This window comes from Manacus candei, unplaced genomic scaffold (assembly GCF_025592945.1).
Source record: "Manacus candei isolate 608988 ecotype Guabito, Panama unplaced genomic scaffold, ASM2559294v1 h1tg000021l, whole genome shotgun sequence".
In the NCBI taxonomy this organism is placed as follows: domain Eukaryota; kingdom Metazoa; phylum Chordata; class Aves; order Passeriformes; family Pipridae; genus Manacus; species Manacus candei.
The window spans coordinates 301,819-324,026 of NW_026138069.1; the positions used below are offsets into that span (position 1 = coordinate 301,819).

At 40.3% G+C, this 22,208-nt stretch overlaps 1 protein-coding gene across 1 annotated transcript in view; it reads left to right on the top strand.

Moving 5' to 3' along the window:
• The window catches only part of IGF2BP3 (insulin like growth factor 2 mRNA binding protein 3), a 114,871-nt gene that overhangs the window by 55,491 nt on the left and 37,172 nt on the right, over positions 1–22,208 (top strand). Inside the window, exons 5-6 of the mRNA XM_051786068.1 lie at positions 16,169–16,220; positions 16,313–16,376. Coding sequence (XP_051642028.1) covers positions 16,169–16,220; positions 16,313–16,376 — 116 coding nt within the window. The remainder of the gene's footprint in view (positions 1–16,168; positions 16,221–16,312; positions 16,377–22,208) is intronic.

Consider the following 22,208-nt stretch of genomic DNA (forward strand, 5'->3'; position numbering starts at 1 on the left):
CCATTATTCATCTTATGCTGCTGCTGTGCAGGGCTCTTTGAGGTGTGTGTGTGCTGTGTACACATCCCACAACCTATACTTTGACACCTGAAGCGGCTTCTCTTATCAGCTTGCTCTTCCATGCTGAGTCCTGCTATCCTGCAAGTGGGAGGGATATGAATGAATATGTATACTATGTTGTGTGTGTAGATATGCATTTGTACACAGTGGAAGGAAGCTATTTAAACTCCGAGAAAAAGTATATAGTCAGCTGCATGTATTCAAGCACAAGCAGCTGTAATCCACATCTGTAGCAGTGGTAGTGAAGACCTGTGCAGGAGCGCAGAGAGAAATGGGGGGCTGGACCACTTCTGTGAACAAATTCTTTAAATTATCCTGAGGATGGATTTTCTAAGACTTACGTCTGTCAACTGCAGAAAACCAGTCTGAATGTTTTTGTAAGAGGTTTCTAGGAGAACATGCTAACATGATTAATATGACAAATATCTTCACTGTCTTCATATTCTTCTTGTTAAAGCCTACCTTTAGCATTTCCCCTGTGATGAAAAGCCAGCTGAAGGCATTGATACCTACACTGTAACAAGAAACAGATGAGAGGAAGTGGGTAATGCTTATTTGTTGGCTTTTTAAAAAATTAATGACTGATTATTTATGTAGCATGTAGTCACAGAGGCAGTCAGAGTGCAGATAAATCAGGCTTCCTTTTCCCAGAATTTGGATGGAGATTTCTTGAGTTATTATTTCCTGATTTCTTGTCTAAAGGTATAAAAATACCATAAGCACTGAAGATTTTAAATGGGAGTTTTAACAAGGCCCAAACAGTGAGGAACATAATCTTATACAGGCATCATTCTTCAGAGACTAGGGTTCTCTATTAGTGGCATGTGCACATTTCTTCTCTGGTGAGATATTGGGGAAAAAAGAACTTATTGAGGTAACTTTTGCTTTTCTGCTTAAAAAAAAAGAAAAAGAAAAAAGGTAGGGGTGGAGTGGAAGAGCAGAGGAATGAATGATTTCTGATTCCCCTCAGAAAGTCCAATGCTACCTTCTGAGCTTCTTGTTACTGCTTGGTTATCTCATATTAGATCTGTTCATATATGATCCCCTACTCTTCCTGTACTGAAGGAAAACTTGTGTCCTTGAGTTTTAAGCAAAACTCACAGAAGAAAAAGCAAACACTACAAGTTAGCACTGAGGTGACTTCAAGGGAATGATGGATGAGAGTGGAGCCAGTTGGTCCATCTGTCCAGAAGGCATGGTCTCTTTCTCATCTGGAAAGAAGTTGCTGACATCTCTATGGATGTCCATTCTTGTGATGATTCTTCTGAAAGGGTCAAGAAAAAAAAATCCAGGCAAATTGAAAGTGAAATTTGTCTTGTCTGTCTCTGAGCATGCAGAAAGGAACATAAAATGAACACTTTTGTAAGTTTAACCTCAGAAGACTCCAGTTGACTGAAAGTGGGTATCTGAAACTCTGTATCTATCTAGCTGCCAGAAAAAGGTGGGTCCAAGGTAATTTTTAAATGTTAAGTTCATCTATGATAGTTCCTGGTGTACACTGCAGGAGCTGCTCTGTGATAGCCACTGCTGATAGAGGTTAAGGTGCGCCCTGCATTGTACCGGTGGGAGACAATGCAAGGAATGAAACTTGTATGTTTCCTGGTCACCTTCTATTCATATTTTCAGAGCGTTAACCCTGAGGTGATTCCTTTATCATAGTGGAAATCACAAGAGCCTTTATTAAACATAAAGAGGACACACCCTGTGCATGTTTTAGTGTGCAGAGGCAAAGTGTTTCTGCCTTGATTGCGCTTTTGTTCCTGAACACCCCAGAACCCAGGCTGGAGGGTGACAAAGGAAAAGTCTGGGTTGGGTTCCCTCCCCTTGCCTTCTTTGAGGAAAAACCAGTATAATAACCAAAATATATTTAATCGTCTGCCTCTTTCTTGTGAAAGCACACCATTGCAGATAAGGTTACACGCAGAAATCTTCCTGCATGCTAGTTGGGAATAGCAGCAGATAACTTGGAGCCTGCAGCTAAGATGAGCATGTTGGAGTGTCTGTTTACAAATCAAATATTGGCCTGGCATGGCCTGCTCTGGCAGCAGAGCTGCGTGAGCACTAAAATTAAAGAGGAGGCTGGAAAGGGAGACATTCCTCATGTTCTGGGCTGGTCTCATTGGTTCGGCAGTATGTACCACTACTGTGCTGCTGGCATGGTAGCCAGCACAACTACAGTAGTGCATTGTGCACTGGTGGGTAAGAGCTCAACAATAAGGGACTGGAAAAGACCACTTTCCATAGAGAGGTTTTTAGAAGGCTGAATATTACCAAAATAATTTCACAAAGCTATATAATCTGAAAAGCAACTGAAGTGACTGCCCTTGATCTGCTGCCAGACCTCATGGGGTATTGCTTTCCACAGGCTGTTGCAGCACACTCAGCCATGTTACCCCATCCCATAATTTTTTTTTCTGCCATAGCTGAGCTTACTATTTATGCTGGTTTGAAAGTTAAGCATGCTCTCAAGTAAGCAGGGGGAAGAGTGATTTTACTGTTGCTATGTGGAAGAATGGCCAAATGCTCGTATGTATTTTTGGGGTGGTATAGAGTGTTTAGACTTGAAATTCTAGCCAAGGGTGTTCAGGTTTCTAAGCTTGCCTCTGTACCTGGCAGCAATTCTTCTAGTGTTGTCAGTCCTGCTGCCAGGGACGTTGTGATGTCCTGGAGGGGACAATATGGCAGCCTCTTAGTCTGAACCTCTCAGATTTGCTTAAAGTAAAAGACCTTAAATGTTGGTAGAAGGTCCCCGATATGCAGAACACTTTCTTTTTTTAAGTAAAAAAAAACGGGTTGCCCTCGGCTTCTCCTCCTGCCTTGCAGTTTGGAGCAGTAAGTCAGCAGAGAGGTGCCATTTGTAGTACTTCCAGGAGCTGTGCTGATGCAGAAGCCTGTTCTCCACATTCAGTGTCCATGTTTTATTTAGAGGTCCTGACACATTCTCATTGCTTATTGGGAAGTTTGCTTTCTAGTTTCTGGTTTGGGGTTTTGTGTGGTTTTTTTAGCATTATAACTATTTCTCATCTCTTCTGGGATGCTGTGCTGTATGTGACCCGTGTTCATTATTCATAACTTAAGAACCTGTCTTTATAGTAGAATATGTGCAACAGACCCAGCTTTATTCAGTTGACTCATATCTGAAGACCATCTTGGAGCATCTCTATGCTGAGCACAGCTCTGCCATGCTTTCTTAGAGGGTCTCTGTCATGCTTTTGATTTTTTCCCTTTCAAGTATCTGGTTGATGAAAATCATGTCATCAGTATAGCTTCATGCTTTCTGGCTTCAAGGCCTCTTGTATGTGACTGTTTCTGCATACCGAGCTGTTTCCATCTCCCTGAAACCAAGCATTGGGGAGGGGGTGTGTGTGATGGTATGTGGTTGTAAGGGAGTGTATTAGTTGACTACTGAGGCTTCTGCTACTGCATGTCTCCACCTCTCATTTATGTTCATCCTATATTCCCTTGCACTCAGAAGCTGTTTTTGAGTGGTCACTGACCTGGGATGCTGATGTTCCTATCTGCTCCTTTCCCTAATCTGATTGTGATGCTGCTTATCACTAAAGTCTCTTGTTCAGATTTTTTTTTTTTTTGAGAGCTTTTATGATGCTCCTCATATTTTACAAGCATCTCTAGTACTTATTACTTCTATGATAGCTGGAGACTTCATCAATGTCCTTTTCTACAAGGCATAGATCATGTTCCCTGTGAAATCTCTCCTGAACACTCCTGCCTCACTCTTCACCTCCATCCCCAGAAGACCGGGCAATGGCTGGGCCTCGGGTCCTTGGGTCCCTTCATGATCTCCCCAGCCTCCCAACTGGGTTACACTTGCTTCAGCACTTGGGCCACCTATTCTTTATTTTGATACCCAGACACCCATTGCCTACACCTGCAAGCTCTTTGGGCCACCCTGTTTTTTTTGCTGCTTGTTACACACAGCTGCTGATCTAATGCAAGAGGTGAGTGCCGCTAATGGTTGGAAATAAAATTTTCCTCTGCTCTAGCAGTCTCCTACTACTGCTCTCAGCATCTACTTGCTATGCTCAGCTCCAAGTAGCATGTTTCATTCTCATCCAGATGCCATGAGCAGGGATTTAAGAGCTGTGGCTCCCTAAATATTCAACAGGCGAATAACCAAGATTTCTTAGTTCCTCTTACACCGCCTCTTCTTTCTTTCCATGTCAATAGCAAAGCCCTGAAGTACTCTTTCCCTCTGTGCCTAAAAATCTAGCTCCCCTTCTGTTGGGCTGAGTATTTAGCTATGAATCAGTGAAAAATCAGAATGAAGTGTGCATTCATACAGGCGTATACTGGGGATTTACACTCCCACTTCCCTTATTTTAAACAGTGCTGGCTTTTTAAATGTCAAAAAATTTAAATTTTAAGCTTCAGGAGAGGGAGTTATTTTGACAAGGGAAGATAGTTTATTGTACAGTAAATGTGAAACTGGTAAATGGCATACAACTTCTCCATGCTTTGCGGTATTCTTCACCTTTAGTCTAAATTTATTACTACTAGAGATGGTTTTGTTTAATGTTTAGGGGACTATTGCTGTAGAGAGTTAAAGTACTTTTTGCAGAGGACAGCTTGTGCAGCTACTTATGGAACAACAGTGAAACACGACTAGAGCCACTTATTCAAATACTTGCAGTTCCTGATTCAGAGCGTAAGAAAGAGTTTGCATCCAAATTAAGCGTCCAGGTTTCTGTAAAATAGCAGGTTTGTGATGGTTTTTCTCAAAACTGGGAGTATCAGTCTAACATCTGATGTTATGAAAGTGCTCAGATGCTGGCACACGGATGACTTTAGCAAAGAACAGCTCTACTGTTTTTTTAGCTGCTAAAGCCTGGTGCGTTCAGTAGAAAGGATTAGTTGAATTTAAAATTTAGGAACAAAGTAGAAGACAGAGACTTGAGTCTAAACTTTCCTGTAGGGCCACTGAAGCCAGTAAGAATAGAGCAGACCTCTGTTGTGCTGTATTTGAGTTCTTCTGCTTTCCATAAGTAAGTCTGAGGAATAGCAGACAATGGTGTTCTAGGCAAGCAGTTCTTTTTGAATAAATGATGAATAAAGGAAAAACAAACAACCCAAAACCATATATCATCCATGTTGTTTAGTGTTCCCCCTTTCCTCTATGAATTCCAATGCTTATGAAGTATGAGGGTATTTTGGTTTTCAGGTCTGTACAACTACAGAGTAATAATTACTGCAGAGTGAGTGGAACGGTGTAAACTTTCTTCCTTCGTGATTGCATCTCTTTCATTGTCCCTTTATAAGAAGGAAAAACATATTCTAGTTTTATTAATGATGAGGCTGAACAATGAACTTCGGAGTTGAGAACTTGCTGGTGACTGAATGCATCCTGCAAGGCTGCAAACAGAAAACTCTTTTACCTCTTTGTAGAGGGCTCTGAATGCAAGTAGATGGAAACAGATCACTCTTCCACTTTAGGTGTAATTAGCTCATTCAGCTATGACCATTCTCCTTGAATTGTTCCAGTCATCTTACTTGTCATTCGACTCTCCTTCAAAATTGACTCTTGAAAGTAATTTATAGTCTCTAAGCTGTCAGTTAGCACGTAGCATTCACACTCTGAATTGTTTTGTTTGGGCATATATAGGTCAAATTGTATTAGCATAGTGCATCTCTTGCAGTCTTAATTTCTATGTTAGATAATTGCATTCAGAAGTTTGTGGCTATTTGTAAACATCCTCTTAAATCTTATCTTTCAGATTAGTACATGAGTTGGCCTTAATGCTGGGATTCTTTAAGGTAGACTTGGAAATCTCGTAGATCTCAGTAAATCTGTGTTTAACAGAATTTCAAAGTAATATCCTTTTAAGGGAGGTTTGAATAACTTGGTTTTGAGTGTTGAAAATATGTATACTTTCATTTTTATTACTATCCGAATAGTTAGGTAGCTGCTAGATAATGTGTTTTACTAGAGACATTTTCTGCACTCAAAATTCCTCTGTTTCCCCTTTGCTCCGAGGTTCATGTTTTTGCAGTCTGAAGGCTTTGACAGCACATAGTTGTTGTTTGCAAAGCTCTCACCTCTATGTTAGCACTGTGGAGACCTTTACTTTATTTCAGTTCAATTCTGCAGCTGAAGTGACTCAAACGCTTGAAGGCAGGGTACTTGTTCTACCAAGATCACTCCTAAAGTGTATGTAACTTTTGCTTGTCTTTGATCCCAAGCTTGAGTTCTTGAGTCCCGCTACAACCTCCCCTACTTTTGTTGCCTGGTCCCCACAGCAGGGACTAGATAAGGTTGTCCTCTTTCCTTCCCTCTCCCTGGAAATAGCCATATAAAACAGGAGAGGTGGGTTAAGAAAAAAAAACTTTCTCCAGTTGTGGGGATGACTTCTGCAATTTCAGGTGTAGCTGTTGCAACTACTCAAGTAACTGGGCTGCCCTATGAGTTATGAGTCTGCTGCTGGTGGTTCTGCATTCAGGTACAGGTGTTTTGTCATGCCAGCAAGATAACTAGGGAGATGAGGCAAGTGACATGCACTGATAGCTCAAAGGAAAGCTTTGTATGAGAATATGCAACAAACATGTCTGTAAGCCTCAGTAAATGCAGATAACAATTCCCTCCCTTCAGTAGTCTCCTGTATTTCAGAACCTTGTTGTTTAGAGGCCAAACCTGGTGTGTCTGGTCAATAGTAGTGCCGTACTTTAGTAGGACTGCTGTGAAACCAAAGGCATGGCGTGCATCTTATGTATGACCATTTTAAAAAGGGGAAAGGGGAGTCTTATAAGTATAACTCCAGAAAAATGCTTCAATCTTTTTATAGTTTTTCCTCGTTATAAAGAGATTGAAGGTATTCATGAAGTGACTGTTAAGAATTCTTTTTCCCGAAAGCTTGTCATCTTGCATCTTGTGCACAATAGACGGGATGTTTCAGATGTGATCTCCATCTGAGTTCTAATATAATTCCTCTTTATCTACCCTAATCTGTGAATTATATTCATTTTACAGGATTTGCCTCTGTTATTCCCTCTATCGTTTTTGGATAGTTACAAGCAGATCTTAGAGGAAATTCTTTATGTTAAATTATGGGACAACCTTCCCAGGAAAGATTCCCTGGTATCAAGCGCTGACTTGGCTCTGTCTCTGTAATGCACTGTCATACCTGTACCAGAGGGAATCCTTTTCATACATATGGCCTCTTCTTGAATTATGCCTGTGCTCTTGTGGAGAGATTTCTTGGAATTTTTAATTGTTGATAGATTCCAAAAGATGGTCTGAAAATTGATTTTTTTTTTTCAATTTGACAGATATCTCTTATAATTGCAGCATTCCAGCTTTACAGAAAGCATTTTTTAAATGAACAAACTGTTATTATACTGAAACTAGAAATATCAGGCTAGCACTAGCCTTGTAGGGCAGTATGAAGTGGCATCAAGACTTTTAAATAGCTACAGAATACCTTTTAAAAGTGCTATTTTTGTGCACACACGCACGGAAGAGAGTAAAGCGTATGGGAGAAGTATAATTTTCCCTAATAAATTTTGCAATTAAAAAGAACACTTTTTCTCTAATGACATGGAGTTAGCAAAACTGAGAGGACCAAAAGGCTGAAGGGGAAAGGAAAAAAACGTAACCGTTTCTGTTCTAGTTTTCATTGCCTGGAGCAGGGCACTGCAGCTCTCACTGTGGGGCTGAGCTGTCGTCTTCTTGACGGAGACCGGTGCCTGATGCCTCCACAGGAAAGTGTTGAAACTGCCTATAAGGCACCAATTGTATTTTGGTATAGTGCTGTGAGTAAAGCAGAAAAATCATCCTTTATCCCAGTGTCTTTTCCAAACATTCTTTAAAAATTTGCTGGCTCCCTTGCTTTTGTGTAGTCTATCGTTTAATCAGAGTTGGGCAGTGGGTGTTCACTGGATAGTAATGCTTTTATAGCTCTTTTTTTTCCTTCCCTTTGGCAAACTACAAATGAGATCGTGGAAGTAGTGACAAGTGTTTCCACTTAAACTGGCCGCCTCAGTGCAAGAGGAGGCAGATGAACACTAGTGTTGCTGCTGCATCCTACTACGTTTGACAACACCCATCTGCCAGCCCGGCATGTGATCCTTTCCTCATGCCGAGCCGCAGAAGTGTCCTGGTAGCCCGTCTGCCTGAGGAGGATGGGGCCCCAACAGTGTCCATGCAGAGATTCTGGGAAAGGGGATTAGCTGCATAAAACAGCAGTTCCTCCTTTAAGGATCAATCTGTGTGACGGTGCTTTTTAATTTTCGGGAAATAAAAATGGCGACTGAATCAGGAGCACTTGCATTAGTGCAAACCTGGTTCATAAACTCCAATGTTATCTGAAACTGCTCTTGAAGTTACACCTTTAGTGTAAAGAGAGGGAAGATTAATGAAGTATTGTAGCAGATATTGTGCAGTGCTTAATGGTGTTTCAGATAATGTTGCATAAATACTTATTTCTGTGTTTTCAAACTTGTTTTCATTTAATTTACATGAAGGGTGAATAGAAGCTGCCAATTTGGCCATCTCTACATGATTCGTTATTTCATAATACCTGTATCATATTCCCTCTCACTCCTTTCCAAACTGAATTATCCTGTTCCCTTTAATCTCTTTGTGAAGGAGGCCACCCATGCATCTAATAAGTGGCATTTTTTTACCTTTCTCTTAAACATTTCTCAAGTACTTTTTTTTTAGCCTTGCAGACCATTTAATGCTATTTATCTACCTGGATACTATGGGGTTTTTTTTCCCCCCCCATCACATACCTCCTTAGCGTAATCCACACTAATCTTTCCTCCCTATCACACATTAAAGAGACTGTTTCCAGTTTAGGGTGTAATGTGGGAACATGAAAGCACAGGAGAACTTTTTGTGTGCTACATTCAGTACCTGGGCTAATTTTGTAGCCTAAGAATTTCTTTTTCAATTTCTTCTATTTTCAGGGTTTCATTAGAATATTCTCTCAGTGAATTTTTTGATTGTGTGAATTGTTATATAAAAAAAGGGAGAGGGAGTTCTGGTACTGATGTTGATCTTTAATGATTTACCATGTTGCTTATTCTTGTTGCATTGCTTAATTTTTTTTTTTTTTTTTTTGGAAGCCAACCTTCTTCCACTGGTAAATCATGTAAATTATACTTCAAACAATTTTTGACTTAGCAGATTCAAGGCGGGTTCTTTTAAATGTTGTTCTTGAATACCAGTTTTAAAGCATTTAGTCCACTCTCTTTCTGTTACCTTTTTTATTTTATATACAGAAGTGGGTGGATGTGTATATATATAAAAATTTAAATGGTCCAGCAGTACTATCTGGAAATACTTACAAACATATGTGGTATGTGGAGCTAGTTACAATAGTTGTAGTCATGGCTGCATGGGGTGCTCTTGAGACCTCTTTTCAGTTGCTGTCTATCTTTTGGTTAATTTGAAACACCAAAATTGTGATAGTTCACATCATCACTTACCTCAGTTTTTTTAATTGAGCATTTCAGATGTTCCATAATGAGAGCAAGGTAAATAGGGACCTATGTTTGCTCTTTGCACTGCAGGGAGAGACATTGGCTTAGGCCAGAGGATGGCTCTGCTGTCACAAGTCCAGCCTGTGCAGTGAAGATGATTAGTCTTGTAAGAGTTGTGACCCAGTTTACTCACCACATGCTTTCTTAATTTTGCAGCAAGTTGAGGACTTTCAGGAAGACAGACCCTTTTGGTTAGGGGAATTGAATGTTGCCATGGCAAACTGAATCCTGCACGTTCTAGTCTCCGGTGCTGTGCTAACTCCTTAAACAAAAGTCACTGTTAGTTGCTAAGTGTGTGCCTTGTCTTCAGCTTGTCTTGTGATGAGCCAGAGGTCTTGCAGAAGTGCCGTGTTCTCCTTACTACCAAAAGTGGCTTTGAAGCCGCCCTTTGAACAGGCAGACGTGCTGAGCACTGTGGAAAATCAAGCCCTTGGTGTCCAAATTGGTCACTCAATTAGAAGTCCCTTTGACAATTTTGTCTTTGTTCTCTGTGGTTCAGCATTACATTCTTAAAACCCTGGTAATGCCACCTAAACAGAATTGTATTATAGGGTAAACTTATTATTAGTTTTGAACATTTGGATATAACTGTAAGTTCCCAGGAGAAGAATTCACTCCAGGGTTTGTATGGGATGTGGTAAATAAGCCAGAGTTATTGTTTTCAGGCGCTGCCTTTCTGGTGTGTGCAAACAATGACTCCAGCAGCTTCCAGGCTTATTTTTCTGATTCTTCCAGACTATGGTCATGGTTTCATGAGACAGTAAACTGGGTATTGGAGGGCCTACAGGATGAAAAACACCATCACCACATGCTGCAATGTATTGAGCCATTGCAGACTGGCTTTGCCTATTCAAATGCCTTCACAAGGTTTTGGACAAATAACTGTGTCCCTGCAGACCATGTGCTGGATTGGATACTCCATGTCAATGCTACTCTGCCTTTACAAAGAACCAACATACTCTCCTTTTTGGTGAAAATGGGCAAAGTTGCTCTTTTTGGGCTCTGGATGGGTGGCAGTAGTCCAGACAGGCTGCCAGACTGGGAGGTGCGCTGGGCAACCTGGAACCAAGCTCACCTGTCCACCACAGCCACCAATCAGGCAACGCAGTGTTACCCAATTAAACCTTTCAAAAATGATTGCTTCCTCAAGGATTTATTAGGGGCTTATTCGTATTTAATTTTCCTTGTAAAGTCATGCTAGCTGGGCCCCTTGTTGGGGATATGACTTTTACCCATAAAAAGGTTAAGCCAGACTGAAGGAACTTTAAAGAGCCGTTCTGCCATGGTCAGCCATTGGCAGCTTGTGTGGCTGCAAGAGTAGCATCTCTGCTGAGGTGATTTCACACCTCAAAGGCACAAAATGCCTGGTCTGCTCCCACTGCACAGAAAATTCTGGTACACCAGGGCCCAATGGGGGGGCCACATCAGACTAGTTGGGTTCCATTAATATAATTAACTGAAAATGGCATTATGGCTTTTTTTTTTTTTTTTTAGACTCAAATATACCAAGACAGTACCTGAAGTGTGCAGATGGCATTAATGGTTCAGCCAGGCTTGATATCTGGAGTGATATCAGCATTGCTTTGTACCTAGTCACACTCTCCTTACCTGGCTCTTTTGTTTTCTTTCACCCCCACCTCTCCTCTGTTAAATCAATAGCCATGTGTACACACAACTACTCTTTCCTCGTATTGTTGCCTGATACCTGTCTTTTTTTGGTTTGATTTGGTTTTTTGTTTGTTTTTGTTAATTCACACAGTACACTCAAAGTCTTTGCAGGCAAATATTTCCATGTCCTTTTTTACTGAATGACCCTAATCCTCCTGTCTCTTTTTGCCTCTGCTATTTATGATTTCAGTCGTGTTGACTAATTTTAACTCCCAGTCAATGTGGCACAAAAGTCATGGAAACAAGGGTGGTGGTCTAATGGATTTGCTCTACATGAGTGGAGAAAATAACTTCAGGTTCTACAGCACCACTGTGAAGTTCCTGTTGCGAAGTGTGTGTGTGAGAGAGAAACAATATGGATAACTGTGCTTGCGGACCTGATATCTTGAGACTAATTTGCTTATGGCATACAGCAGAAATCCTATAGCACTGTAAAGTGATGTGTATGAAATAGTCTGTTCTGAAAGTGCAGAAAACAACTGCTCTGATTTGTTCAGAGGTGCTACTTCTAAATCTGTGAAATTTTGTATGAGAACAGGGATATTTTAATGTGTGCATCAAGCTCTTGGCTTTACTGAAAAGTGATGTTTCCTTCTTTCTTTTTTCCATGTAAAGCAGCCTCAATTTGTGGGTCTTGGTGTAGGGTAATGCTGTTTATAATGAAGTCAGAATTGGCTTTTAGAGCCTGATGAATGAAAGTCCACAGTATAAGACTGCAGCTTTTTGTGAGAGAGACATCTGTGCTATAACAAGAGCAGGAGACCCAATTTAGACAACTGCGAGAAGGAGAGCTGAAGAAAAGGAAAGACTTTTTTTTTTTTTCTAGCTTAGATTAAATATTTGTACAAATAAACTTTTCAGCTGCTCATCAGAATTGCTGCTGCACCACCAACTTGGCTTTGAATTTTGTTCTGATTGCCCAACAAGGCTGTACACGGAGAGTGTTACGGAAGAGCAGCTTAAACAAAACATGTTTGTTTTGCAGCAGAAATAGAGGCTTTGGGCTAGGGAGACAAATTTGGGGAGAGAGAAAAGATAGCGAGAAAGAGACATATGAAGAAATGAAAGATGTGTATAGGAACTAACTGTTGCAGTAAATACACGTGAAGCAAGAAAGACATGCAGGAATTGAGTTCTGTGTTTTGAAAGTAAATTACCGTAGAGGATTTAGCTTTGAATACAGTTGCAGTGACTTTTCCCATCTGGATCAGCTGGTTCAGTTAAAAGTGTTCTCACCCATGAAGTTTGCTTCTTACACATGGACACATATACCTCAACTGCTGCAGAAACTTTCCTAGTAGTGCATTTTAACTACAATCTAATTAAAACACCCCTGTGGTGTTTATCATGCTTTAAGTCTTGCTGCATGAGGCTGATAGTGATGAAAATTCAAGTTTCTACTGAGAACAGTGCTGTGGAGAGCAAGTGTCTTTGACTGAAGAGGATTGTTTCTCATTTCTGTTAAAGCAAGCTTCAATCCTTTGAGGAAACTCTTCATAAATCTGTTTGGTAAAGCAACTCTTCTAAGAACATGGGAACTCAAATCACTTGGATTAAAGCCCAGATGGACACTGTCTCTGACTGAAATGACTCAGAAGAGGATTAAGGAATAGCATAAGTGGAGAACTCCTTGTGAAGAGGAGTGGGATGCTGAATGTGCCATCCTGGGCTGCTCCTCAGCAGTAACAGGGAAGGAACCTTTTAGTTCTCAGGCTTCTTGGAGCAGATGCAAGGATAGTGTATTGAGATGTTTCTGATGGCTGATCAGAAACATGCTGAAAGTAGTTCTCGAGAGAATGTAGTATCTTCGAAAAGTTGTGTGAATTCAGCTTTAAAGTATTTCTTTTCTTGGTGAAGCTGGTGACTTTAAATATAGAACTACCTTACAAAATATCAATTATTATCCAGCAAACTCATGAAACTTCTGGCATTCTAACTTGGTCTTTTCCTGTATGATTAAGGATGATAAAGAAATTCTGTTGTTTTGAAGTGATGCAACTTTGGGGCAGAGTGGGCATGAGCTGGTGGTTAGCACAGTTCAAACGTGGTAATAACTAAAGATTTTAGCTCACGTTGTAGTACGCTTGCTGTGTAGTACGACATGGGTGTTGGCATATTGTCATCATCATCATCATGGCCAGGCCTCGCGAAGGAAGATTTGGGAAGGGCTCTACCCACGTTTGTTACAAGTGCGTTGGTGGCTAAAAAGGCCAATACGAGATAGGCATGTCCAGTTGCAAAAGGCACAGCAGAAAGACTCCTTAGATGGTATATTCTGCAAGGCATGATTCTTTCTGCTTTGTCTTTTCTCCTCAAGAGTGATCCTGCGTGTGTTCTCAAAGGCATCAGCAGCGTTATAGATGGTGTGTCTCCAGACCTCCTGATTGGAGGCCAGAGTAGACCAGTTATGTTGATCAATATGTCCAAGGCTGAGATGTTGTTTCAAGGAGTTCTTGTATCTTCTCTTCGGGGCTTCTCTCTTGAGGCAGCTGGTGGCAAGTTCACCATAGAGCAGGATCTTAGGGAGGTGGTGGTCCTTCATCCTTCAGACATGCCCTGCCCAGCACAACTGTGTTCTCAGTAACATGGCCTCAATACTTGTGACTGCTGCCTGTTCTAGAACAGACGTATTGGTCACATAATCTGACCAGTGGATGTTTAGGATTGAATGGAGACAGCGTTGATGGAAGTGTTCTAGGAGACACAGGTGGTGGTGGTAAATGACCCATGGTTCAGATCTGTATGAGAGTAGACAGCACAATGGCTCTGTAAACACTGATTTTTGTGCTTTTCTTCAAGTGTTTATTTCGCCAAATGGCATATTGTAGGGACAAAGGCATTGCTTTATCAGACTAATGAACTCTTCAGTGTCCTATTTCAACTACGCTTCTCAGAATGGATCTCTAAGCCAGGGACTTGCTCTGCTTTTCTTGTTTTAAACCCCTGACCCCACCTGAGATTCTGTTCACCTCCTGATTTCAATGGATCACTTAAGCTGTCTGTGGAAGAAGGCTTTCCTCTAATCGCATGTGGTGGCTCTCCTGGCTTGTGTGCAGGTACAGCTGCAGACCTGCAAGACCGCACAACTCTCCCACTCATCTGTGCCAACATTTTAATTGTCTTAAAAGGATCTTCCACAGACTTTTAATTTATTTTAATCCCCTGGAGCATCTCTGCTTCAGTAATATGTAGTGAATTTCAGAGCAAACATTCACTTAGTTTCCAATTGTCAGATCTGAGGAGTGGCAGAAAAATTATTTTTCAGGGAACTGAAAAGACAGACTCTCTCAGACTAGGCTAATCTCTACTTGTAGAAGGAGAGGACAATTAACAACTTGTCTATGAAAACAAAACAGTTGCCAAGAAAACTTTACTAGAGTCTCTACAAGAAGGATGGGGAAATTCTGCAGTTAGAAGCAGTAATGCATTGCTTAAACTTGGTGAGCACCACATTGCCTTTAAATATCTGTTCTGAAATGTTACCTTTGAAATGTCTGTGTGCAGTTTAAATGTTAGTAGGTGGTAAAGAGTGGAAATTATACTGATATAAGTTGTCTTTAAATTGCAGTTTATATGCCCAAACTCATCTTAAAAATGTCTCTTACATATACCATGCAAAGTATAGGGTGCATTGATAGATCGTAAACTGGGATTTTTAATCAAGTGAGGGCGTAGACTAAATTTTACATTTTTAAGGGCTGGGGATTTGTGCACACTCAGTTGCTAGATATAGCGAAGGGAAGTGTAGTGGAATGGGAAACTGCACAGAAACTTCGTTAACTGTTTTCCATCTGTCCTTGCTTCCTTGTTTCCTCCCATTCCTGAAGGGGTTTCTTCCCTTTCCTACTGACATTTTGGCTTTAGAGACTAGCTGGAGAATGACACTTTGGTCAGAGAAGAGATTGCAAGTTTACTTTTTCACTTCTTGGTGTAAATGATGAGCTTCTCCAGAATCAGTTTAATTTCCGATACAAAACATTAGGACTCAGCACACCACAATGATGTACTTGTGTCCTGTGCTAGTTACTGCCACAGTCACTGTTTTCTGCAACATTATTTCTCACCAGGAAGAAAATAAAATATATACCATATGAATTTTAGAAGCAGTACAACTGTGAGTGTTTTAATGCTTTTACTGGAATACTCTGACACCTTGATTTTCCCCAGAAGTCTGTGTTCTTCCGCCTTCTCCATCCTCCATTTGACTAGAATAAAGGAAATTATACAAGATAAAAGTACTTCATGCAGATTTCTTTTGCTCCTTGTCATACACATTTACCTGTTTCTCCCTAGCTTTCTGCTGAGGGAAAAATTAGTTGTGACTTTAAAATAATGGTGAAGATACTGTTATGAGTCGTTCCTCTGGAATGGATCTATGGGAAAGCTGTCAAAATAATTGTGAAACAGCTCTCGGTGTGCTGGTTATTCTGGTTACCTTGTCTATTTAGGCAATACCCCACTAAGAAAGAAAACAACATTTTTATGTATTATCTAAGGGTGTTGTGAGGCAAGAACCCAACAACTCCAAACAGTGACAAAAGTAGATATGTGTTCTTGGAATACATGGAGAAAGTTTCACCCCAGATTTGCTCTTCTCTTAATTCTTTCTGTTTATGCTTTAGCCCACTTTGAGAACTGGTGAACTTGGAGGTTTATTTTCAAAGTTTGGGAGGTACAGTTCAGTGTGACTTCTTGGAGTTATGTTCTGTATTTTCACATTAATGAGGTTCCAAATGTAGATTTTCTGTTAGGAGAAAAAGCATACAAACAATGTATGCTTGTTTTTCCCAGAACAGTTAGCATTTCTTCCTTGTTGGAGTGGCTGTCTTGAATGATCTATGTTCTCATACAACTATTTTACAAATTTTAGTGTTTTTACAGGCCTCTTATTTTGTTAGTCTGCTTTGAAATTTAAATCTGTCATTTCTTTTGCCTCTTATAGGTGCTGGACAGTTTGTTAGCTCAGTATGGAACAGTGGAGAACTGTGAGCAAGGTACAGCTCTACTCTCAAGTTGCTTTCAAATTTGTAGTGGGAAGTGAGTGCACATTGAACTTAACTTGTTTCCATTGCATTTTCCTTTCTAGTGAACACTGACACGGAGACTGCAGTTGTAAATGTAACGTACGGCAATAAGGACCAGGCTAGACAGTAAGTATCTTACTTAGTTGTTACTGTCATCTGACTTGCACTTTGGAATTCATATGCAACTTTGTTTCGAATTACATCATCACTTTAACAATAAGTTAAGCATTGACTTTTAAGAAAGTCTGTTTTCCCTGCACCAAGTGTAGTGTGCTTTACCTTCATTACCTATTTTTATCATCAACTTTTCTTGCGCTTTGATAAAAAATGAATTTTAAATTTCAAGAAACGGAAAAATCGAGCAAACTTATTTGAATGCCGAGGGCAGAAGGTTAGTAATTTGCCAGTGACAGAGGAGTTACTGTTTAAAGATTTTTAGTCATGTTTTAGCGATACCCTTTTACAGTGTTCATTCTTTTGTGTCTGTTTCTTAATGGACAATCATAGCAAAATAATAGGGAAAAAATAGAAGAATGCAGCTGCTAACCAGAAGACAGACAGGTGTTGTTTTTTTTTTTTAAGATTAGAAAATTTAATGCTGCTTTCAAGCACACAAAAAAGTATAATCTGAATACCTAAAATAACTTTTATGGTATTTTTGAAATTCAGGCCACATATTTTATGCTTGCTTATATCTTCAATAGTTGATAACTTTTAATCTATATATTAAAATTTTAAAATATAATGTTTTACTTTCTTAATCAGTGGTTGTAAATACTTTTTCTTTAAAAATTTATATTATGCATTATGCTATAGGTTTAATTTTGCTTTTCTACCCACATACAGAAAAAGGATTTGTGTGTTTTTAAAGTTTCAATCTGGTGACATAAGCATACTTCCCCCTTTCTAGTCATAGTAGGTGAAACAAAACCGAACCCATGGAATAGCCTACAATGATCTTTTTATTTTAACTTTGAAATTTCTGCCACCTTGTGGCTAACTAAAACCAACAGTTAAAATGCAGAGTGCGCTTATGGTATGCATTAATTCAAAATTACAAATGAAATAATATTTGTACATATAATTAAGTAATTATGATCTGTGCGTAACTTGAATGCAACACATGTATTTAATCTTTCAAAGTGTTAGATTACTTGTTAGTACATTATAAACAAATGTGATGGGAAACTTGTGTCAGTGGTATCTCCTGTGTGCACTGGAGCTGAAGGAAACAATGTTTTCCTTGAATTCCCTCTTTAACTTTTCTTAAAATCTGAATTGTTCAACAAGTTCTTCAGGTTCTTCTATTGCCCAGTCATTAATAAAAAGGCTGAATTTCTAGTTCTGAAGAAACTTACCGTGAAATGTTACAGATTAGTATTACATGGGCCAGTTCCTCCTCTGCAAATGTAAGAAGGAAGTACCAAAAATATCCTGGAAAGAAGCATGATTTTTTTTTTGAGCTGTCTGTTGTCTGTGATGTGGATTCCCGGGCTCGTGCACTCCCTTCTGAAGCTGAAAAAGCAACGTGCAGTTTCTCCCCTTTCAAACTGTACTTGCTAAATTTTAAAAGCAATCCTGAGGAAATGCCGGGATAAGCAAAGACTGGAAAGGAAATATCCAAGATAAAATTTTGTTTTGCATAAGAAATCACGTGACAATGACTGGAAACATCTTGAGTTCGAAGCAGATGAATTGGTATCCAGTGTGAATGTTGCATGGGACCTGAAGCAATACAGGTTGAATGTTGACCCAGTTTGGTTCCCTTGAACAGGTAGGGTGAGCAGAGGAACCTTGATTTGCATTTGTGAGTGGTTTAATAGGGATATATGGGTTTCTAAGTGGATGAGTCCACATTCTGTTCAAAAAAATGTTAGCTCAGATTGTCTCTGTTCAGGAGGTGACCTTGCAACCATGTGGAAATCTGTAGGAGAAGTGGCTAGATTGAGGTATGGAAAAAACTGTGAGAAATTGCAATGAAGGGTCATTACAGGACCTGTATGTGCATGGCTTTTCCATAGTGACTGTGATGCTGTTTCAGTTAAATGGTTTTCCCAGATGTGAACTGGCTGTCGTGAACAGCAGTGGCACTGGAGAGGGAGCAGTGTACAAGTGCCGATAGCTGATAAAGGCAGTGCTGGTCATCCTATGAAGCACGTGCAGTAACAGGAACTGACTTTATCAAAAGCTATTTAGAGTTGTCAGGAGTCAGCAGCTGCTAACAAGCTTTGTAGTTTGAAATTTAACTGGTTAGGGAAAATGAGGCTCTTTGCCATGAGTTTTGGATCAAACACCATGACTTGAAGATTTCTGTGCTAACACATATAGTGGGTCCCTAGTTCTAAATGCACCTTTTCTGCACTTTTTGCAGTGCATGTACTAACCTCACAGAGTGTTGGCTGACAAAACATGCAGAGTTGGCTACGTCCCCTCTGGATAGCTGTATGGCATTGCCATGCCTGCTGGTGTGTACCAGCAGTACTGTGCAATGAAGGTGCTGTAACAAAACCTAGAGATACTTTTGATAAGCAGTTCTAAACAAGTGTGGTATGCATTGCTTGGAGGATGATACTTTTGAACAAAACTTTTGGTTCCACCCAGCTGGGAAAGTGAGAATTCTTCTATCTTGCAGTCTAAGTTGTTGTGACAGAGGTTTTTTCCTCTAGGCTGGTACTGCCGTTGCAGCATGTTTAATACAGGGCTGCATTCAAAATTAACTTGGAAGCTGAAATCATCAAAGAATGCTGCAGTCTTTTTGAGAAAGAAGTCTTAGAGCACACAGCACCCAAAATCTGAGATGTGCACAGTTACTGGCTTCCAGTTGGGACAGAGGTCTGTGTCTTTGACCTGTGTAGTGGCAGCTCTTTCCTAGCTGAAGAGGCAGGAGGCTGTCTTGTCAGTAAAAGCAGGATGCTGTTCCTTGACTATGTGGCCAGAGCAGGGGAGCCAACATGGCAAATCAGGTGCTTTTGGAGAGCCTGGTAGCATTGTGGAGGAGTGTACAGCAAGCACAGAGCCACGTGTGGGCCTTGGAAAACCACCCTTCGCTCTCCAGGATTGTGGGTAGCAAGGAGAAGGCTGGAAATACCAGGGTATCTCTGTGACCACATCCCTACCCTCCTCTCCTGCAACTACTTGGGAGGAGCAGGAATTTGTTCCATCTCACAAACTGCCCCTGCTACTGTCCTTTTCAGAAACTGGAGAGGGCCTTACAAAGCATGTGCACGCTGCTGTGGCAATGCAGTTGTGAACATCGTGGTGGGTTGTGGAATATTTGGAAGAGAGGAGAGGGTGAGCAACAGAACCTGTAGCCTGTGATTCATTCTGAACAACCCAACTGCCGGTGCTGTGGCGGCTTGGGATATGCTTGCCAAAAGACACCTCTCCTTTTCCCAATATCGGTCCCTGGCTGCAACCAGCAGGACACGCTGACTGTGTCCTTGTGACATGCTGCCACCTAAATTATGCCTGTTACCTTCAAAAGTTACACCACCTTCTCTTTTGCTCCCCAAAATGTTCCAGTGTAGGTGTCTAGTACGTGATCTACCTGGGATTTTTAAAGTCCACTAGTGGTCACCTCTTAATTAGAATACTTGACAAAGAATTTTTTTTTTTTACCCCTTCAGTGAAGGACAAGTCTGTCTGCATGCCTGTGTGTGCACACATGCATCCTTGATGAATGAATGAGAGTTCACATAACTAATACTTCTACATGCCGTTGTGGGTCAGGGCTAATGTTGCCATAGGAACGATTATAGTGAAAATTCAGCAGTGTATGATTATAAGCTTAGATTTGTTTTTTCTTTGTTTTTGTTTTCAGAAGTACTAATGAAAACTGTATTTTTACTTAATGTAAAAAAAATTATCGTGTCAAAGAAAATTTGCCATGTATATCCATCTTCTTGTATGCAAATGTATCTGTTCAGGGAAGAAAAAAGAGAAGTGGTGTATGTACAAGCTGCATGTGGGAGTGAAATATGTTCTCCATCTAGTGCTTAGTGTCATCATGCTATCAGTGGAAGAATGATTTCCAGCAAAAGACTCAGTGCTTTCACTGTAATAATTTTCGAGGATGTTTAACCTCCACTAGCATCAGAAGGGAGAAGGCTGGGCAAATATCCTCTGTTAGGGAGCTCACGAGAGGACAGCAGTGAGATGTAACTTAGATGGGAAGAACTTTGGTAATGAATTTACAAAATGTTTGTTTAAAGCTTTCCTTTTTATATAGGTATTCTCTTGCTTCTGAGCAGGTGTTACATGAACATAAGCCAGGCTGCTATACATCTTATTGGTGCATAGGCAGTAGTCATTGCAGTCTCTTAATGAATTTGTTTTATTAAAAAATTCTGAACTACACTAAGAGGTGTCTGTGTACTGGGTCTTGCTGGTATATGAAATGGAAACGTTTTCTACTTCTACTAAATAGGAATTTTTAAAGATGATTTGGGGCAGGAGGACACTTCTTAATGAGGCAGTTTACTGAATTTTTCTCTATCTTTGTCCTCATTAAGTGACTAAGGCTTTTAGCCTTTGTGTAAAAGATGGTTTGTGGTTCGTTTCAGTAGGTACCAGCAGTGCTCTCTGACAGAGGTAATCTGCTTGACCTTTATTAACTTGTGGTCATGGAAGGAGATTTTCCCCCCCTTCCCTCCCAACCTGTTTGGGAGAGCAGAGTCTTTGTAGGAAGGCAGAGGTGGTGTTGCTGTGGCTTGGATTTGAGTTTCCAAGGTGGTCAGTCAACACGAGTGTGTGCTTCACAAGAGGAGCTTGATTTAAAGTGTATTTGGTGGACTGCAGCAGTGATGATAGCTTTGACTGAAACAGATGGCTCTAGTGCTGTGAAGAACCATTCGCTTGCTTTTATCTGAGGCTCAGACTTTCCCAGGGAGCAGGGATGACTCCTGATAGCAAGTGCTGTCCTAGATGCTGTTTCACAGGAATTCTGCATCCATCTAGAAGATAGTTCTTAGTCACTTGTGTCTCTTCATGGTTTTTCTTCCACATCTTTCTCCTCAACCCCTGAAGCAGTGCCTAGATGCCTCTAAAATTGAGTTTGTTATGGTGCTGAACGGCTACTGAGTCATCACATTGCCTAATTCCAACCCTAAGTTTTGTACCACAAAATTGATAAAAATTAATTCAGAACAGCTAAAGAAAGATGTATGACAATATTTTAAAAACCTAGTGCAGATTGTCAAATTTGGAATGTTAAGGCCAGGCTTAACAGCCAAAGGGACCTTTCAAAAACTGGGGTTGTGTCTTTTGTAAGAAATGCACCAGAACTGTGTATGTGGTGCATCCACTGAAAATCAGTTACCTTGGCATTCCACTGTGTGTGCCCAAATCAGTGCAGAATACGGGACCACCAACCCAGAAAATGTCTGTTCCGCAAAAGGCTTGGGAGAGCATCATTTAATTACTGACTCCTCTGACTTCTCATCACTTGAACAAGTCAAATTATAAAATAAGTCAGCCTATAAAATATGGAGAACTCTGTGACTCACAGGGTGAATTAGTGTGTTATTTTTCCATCTCATCATATGACTTTGGTGGCCAGGGATTGTTCACTGCTGACATAATTGATTTTCCACAATGGCAAATGAACTTTTCTCAGTTTGCATTGAATTTAAGGTACTTATAGTCATATGGAACCATTTAGCAATTTATAAATTGTTATTAAGTAGAAAAATTCCGACATTCTTTCCAGGAAAAGGATGGTGCATATAGAAATGTATGTATAGATATACATACACATATATATGCACTAGTTGTTGCTATAAAGTGTTTGTTGTGAAAATATGATAGGTACGTAGCTTGGTTGCAAACAGAAAGCCTAGTCTTTTCTTTCCATACCACTTCTGAGGAGCAGTGAGAAGTCTTGTGCACTGATTTAATGTAAGGTTTTGTATTAATACTGGGATTCTGGTCAAAGATGTTTTAAAGCCAGAGAAGACTGAC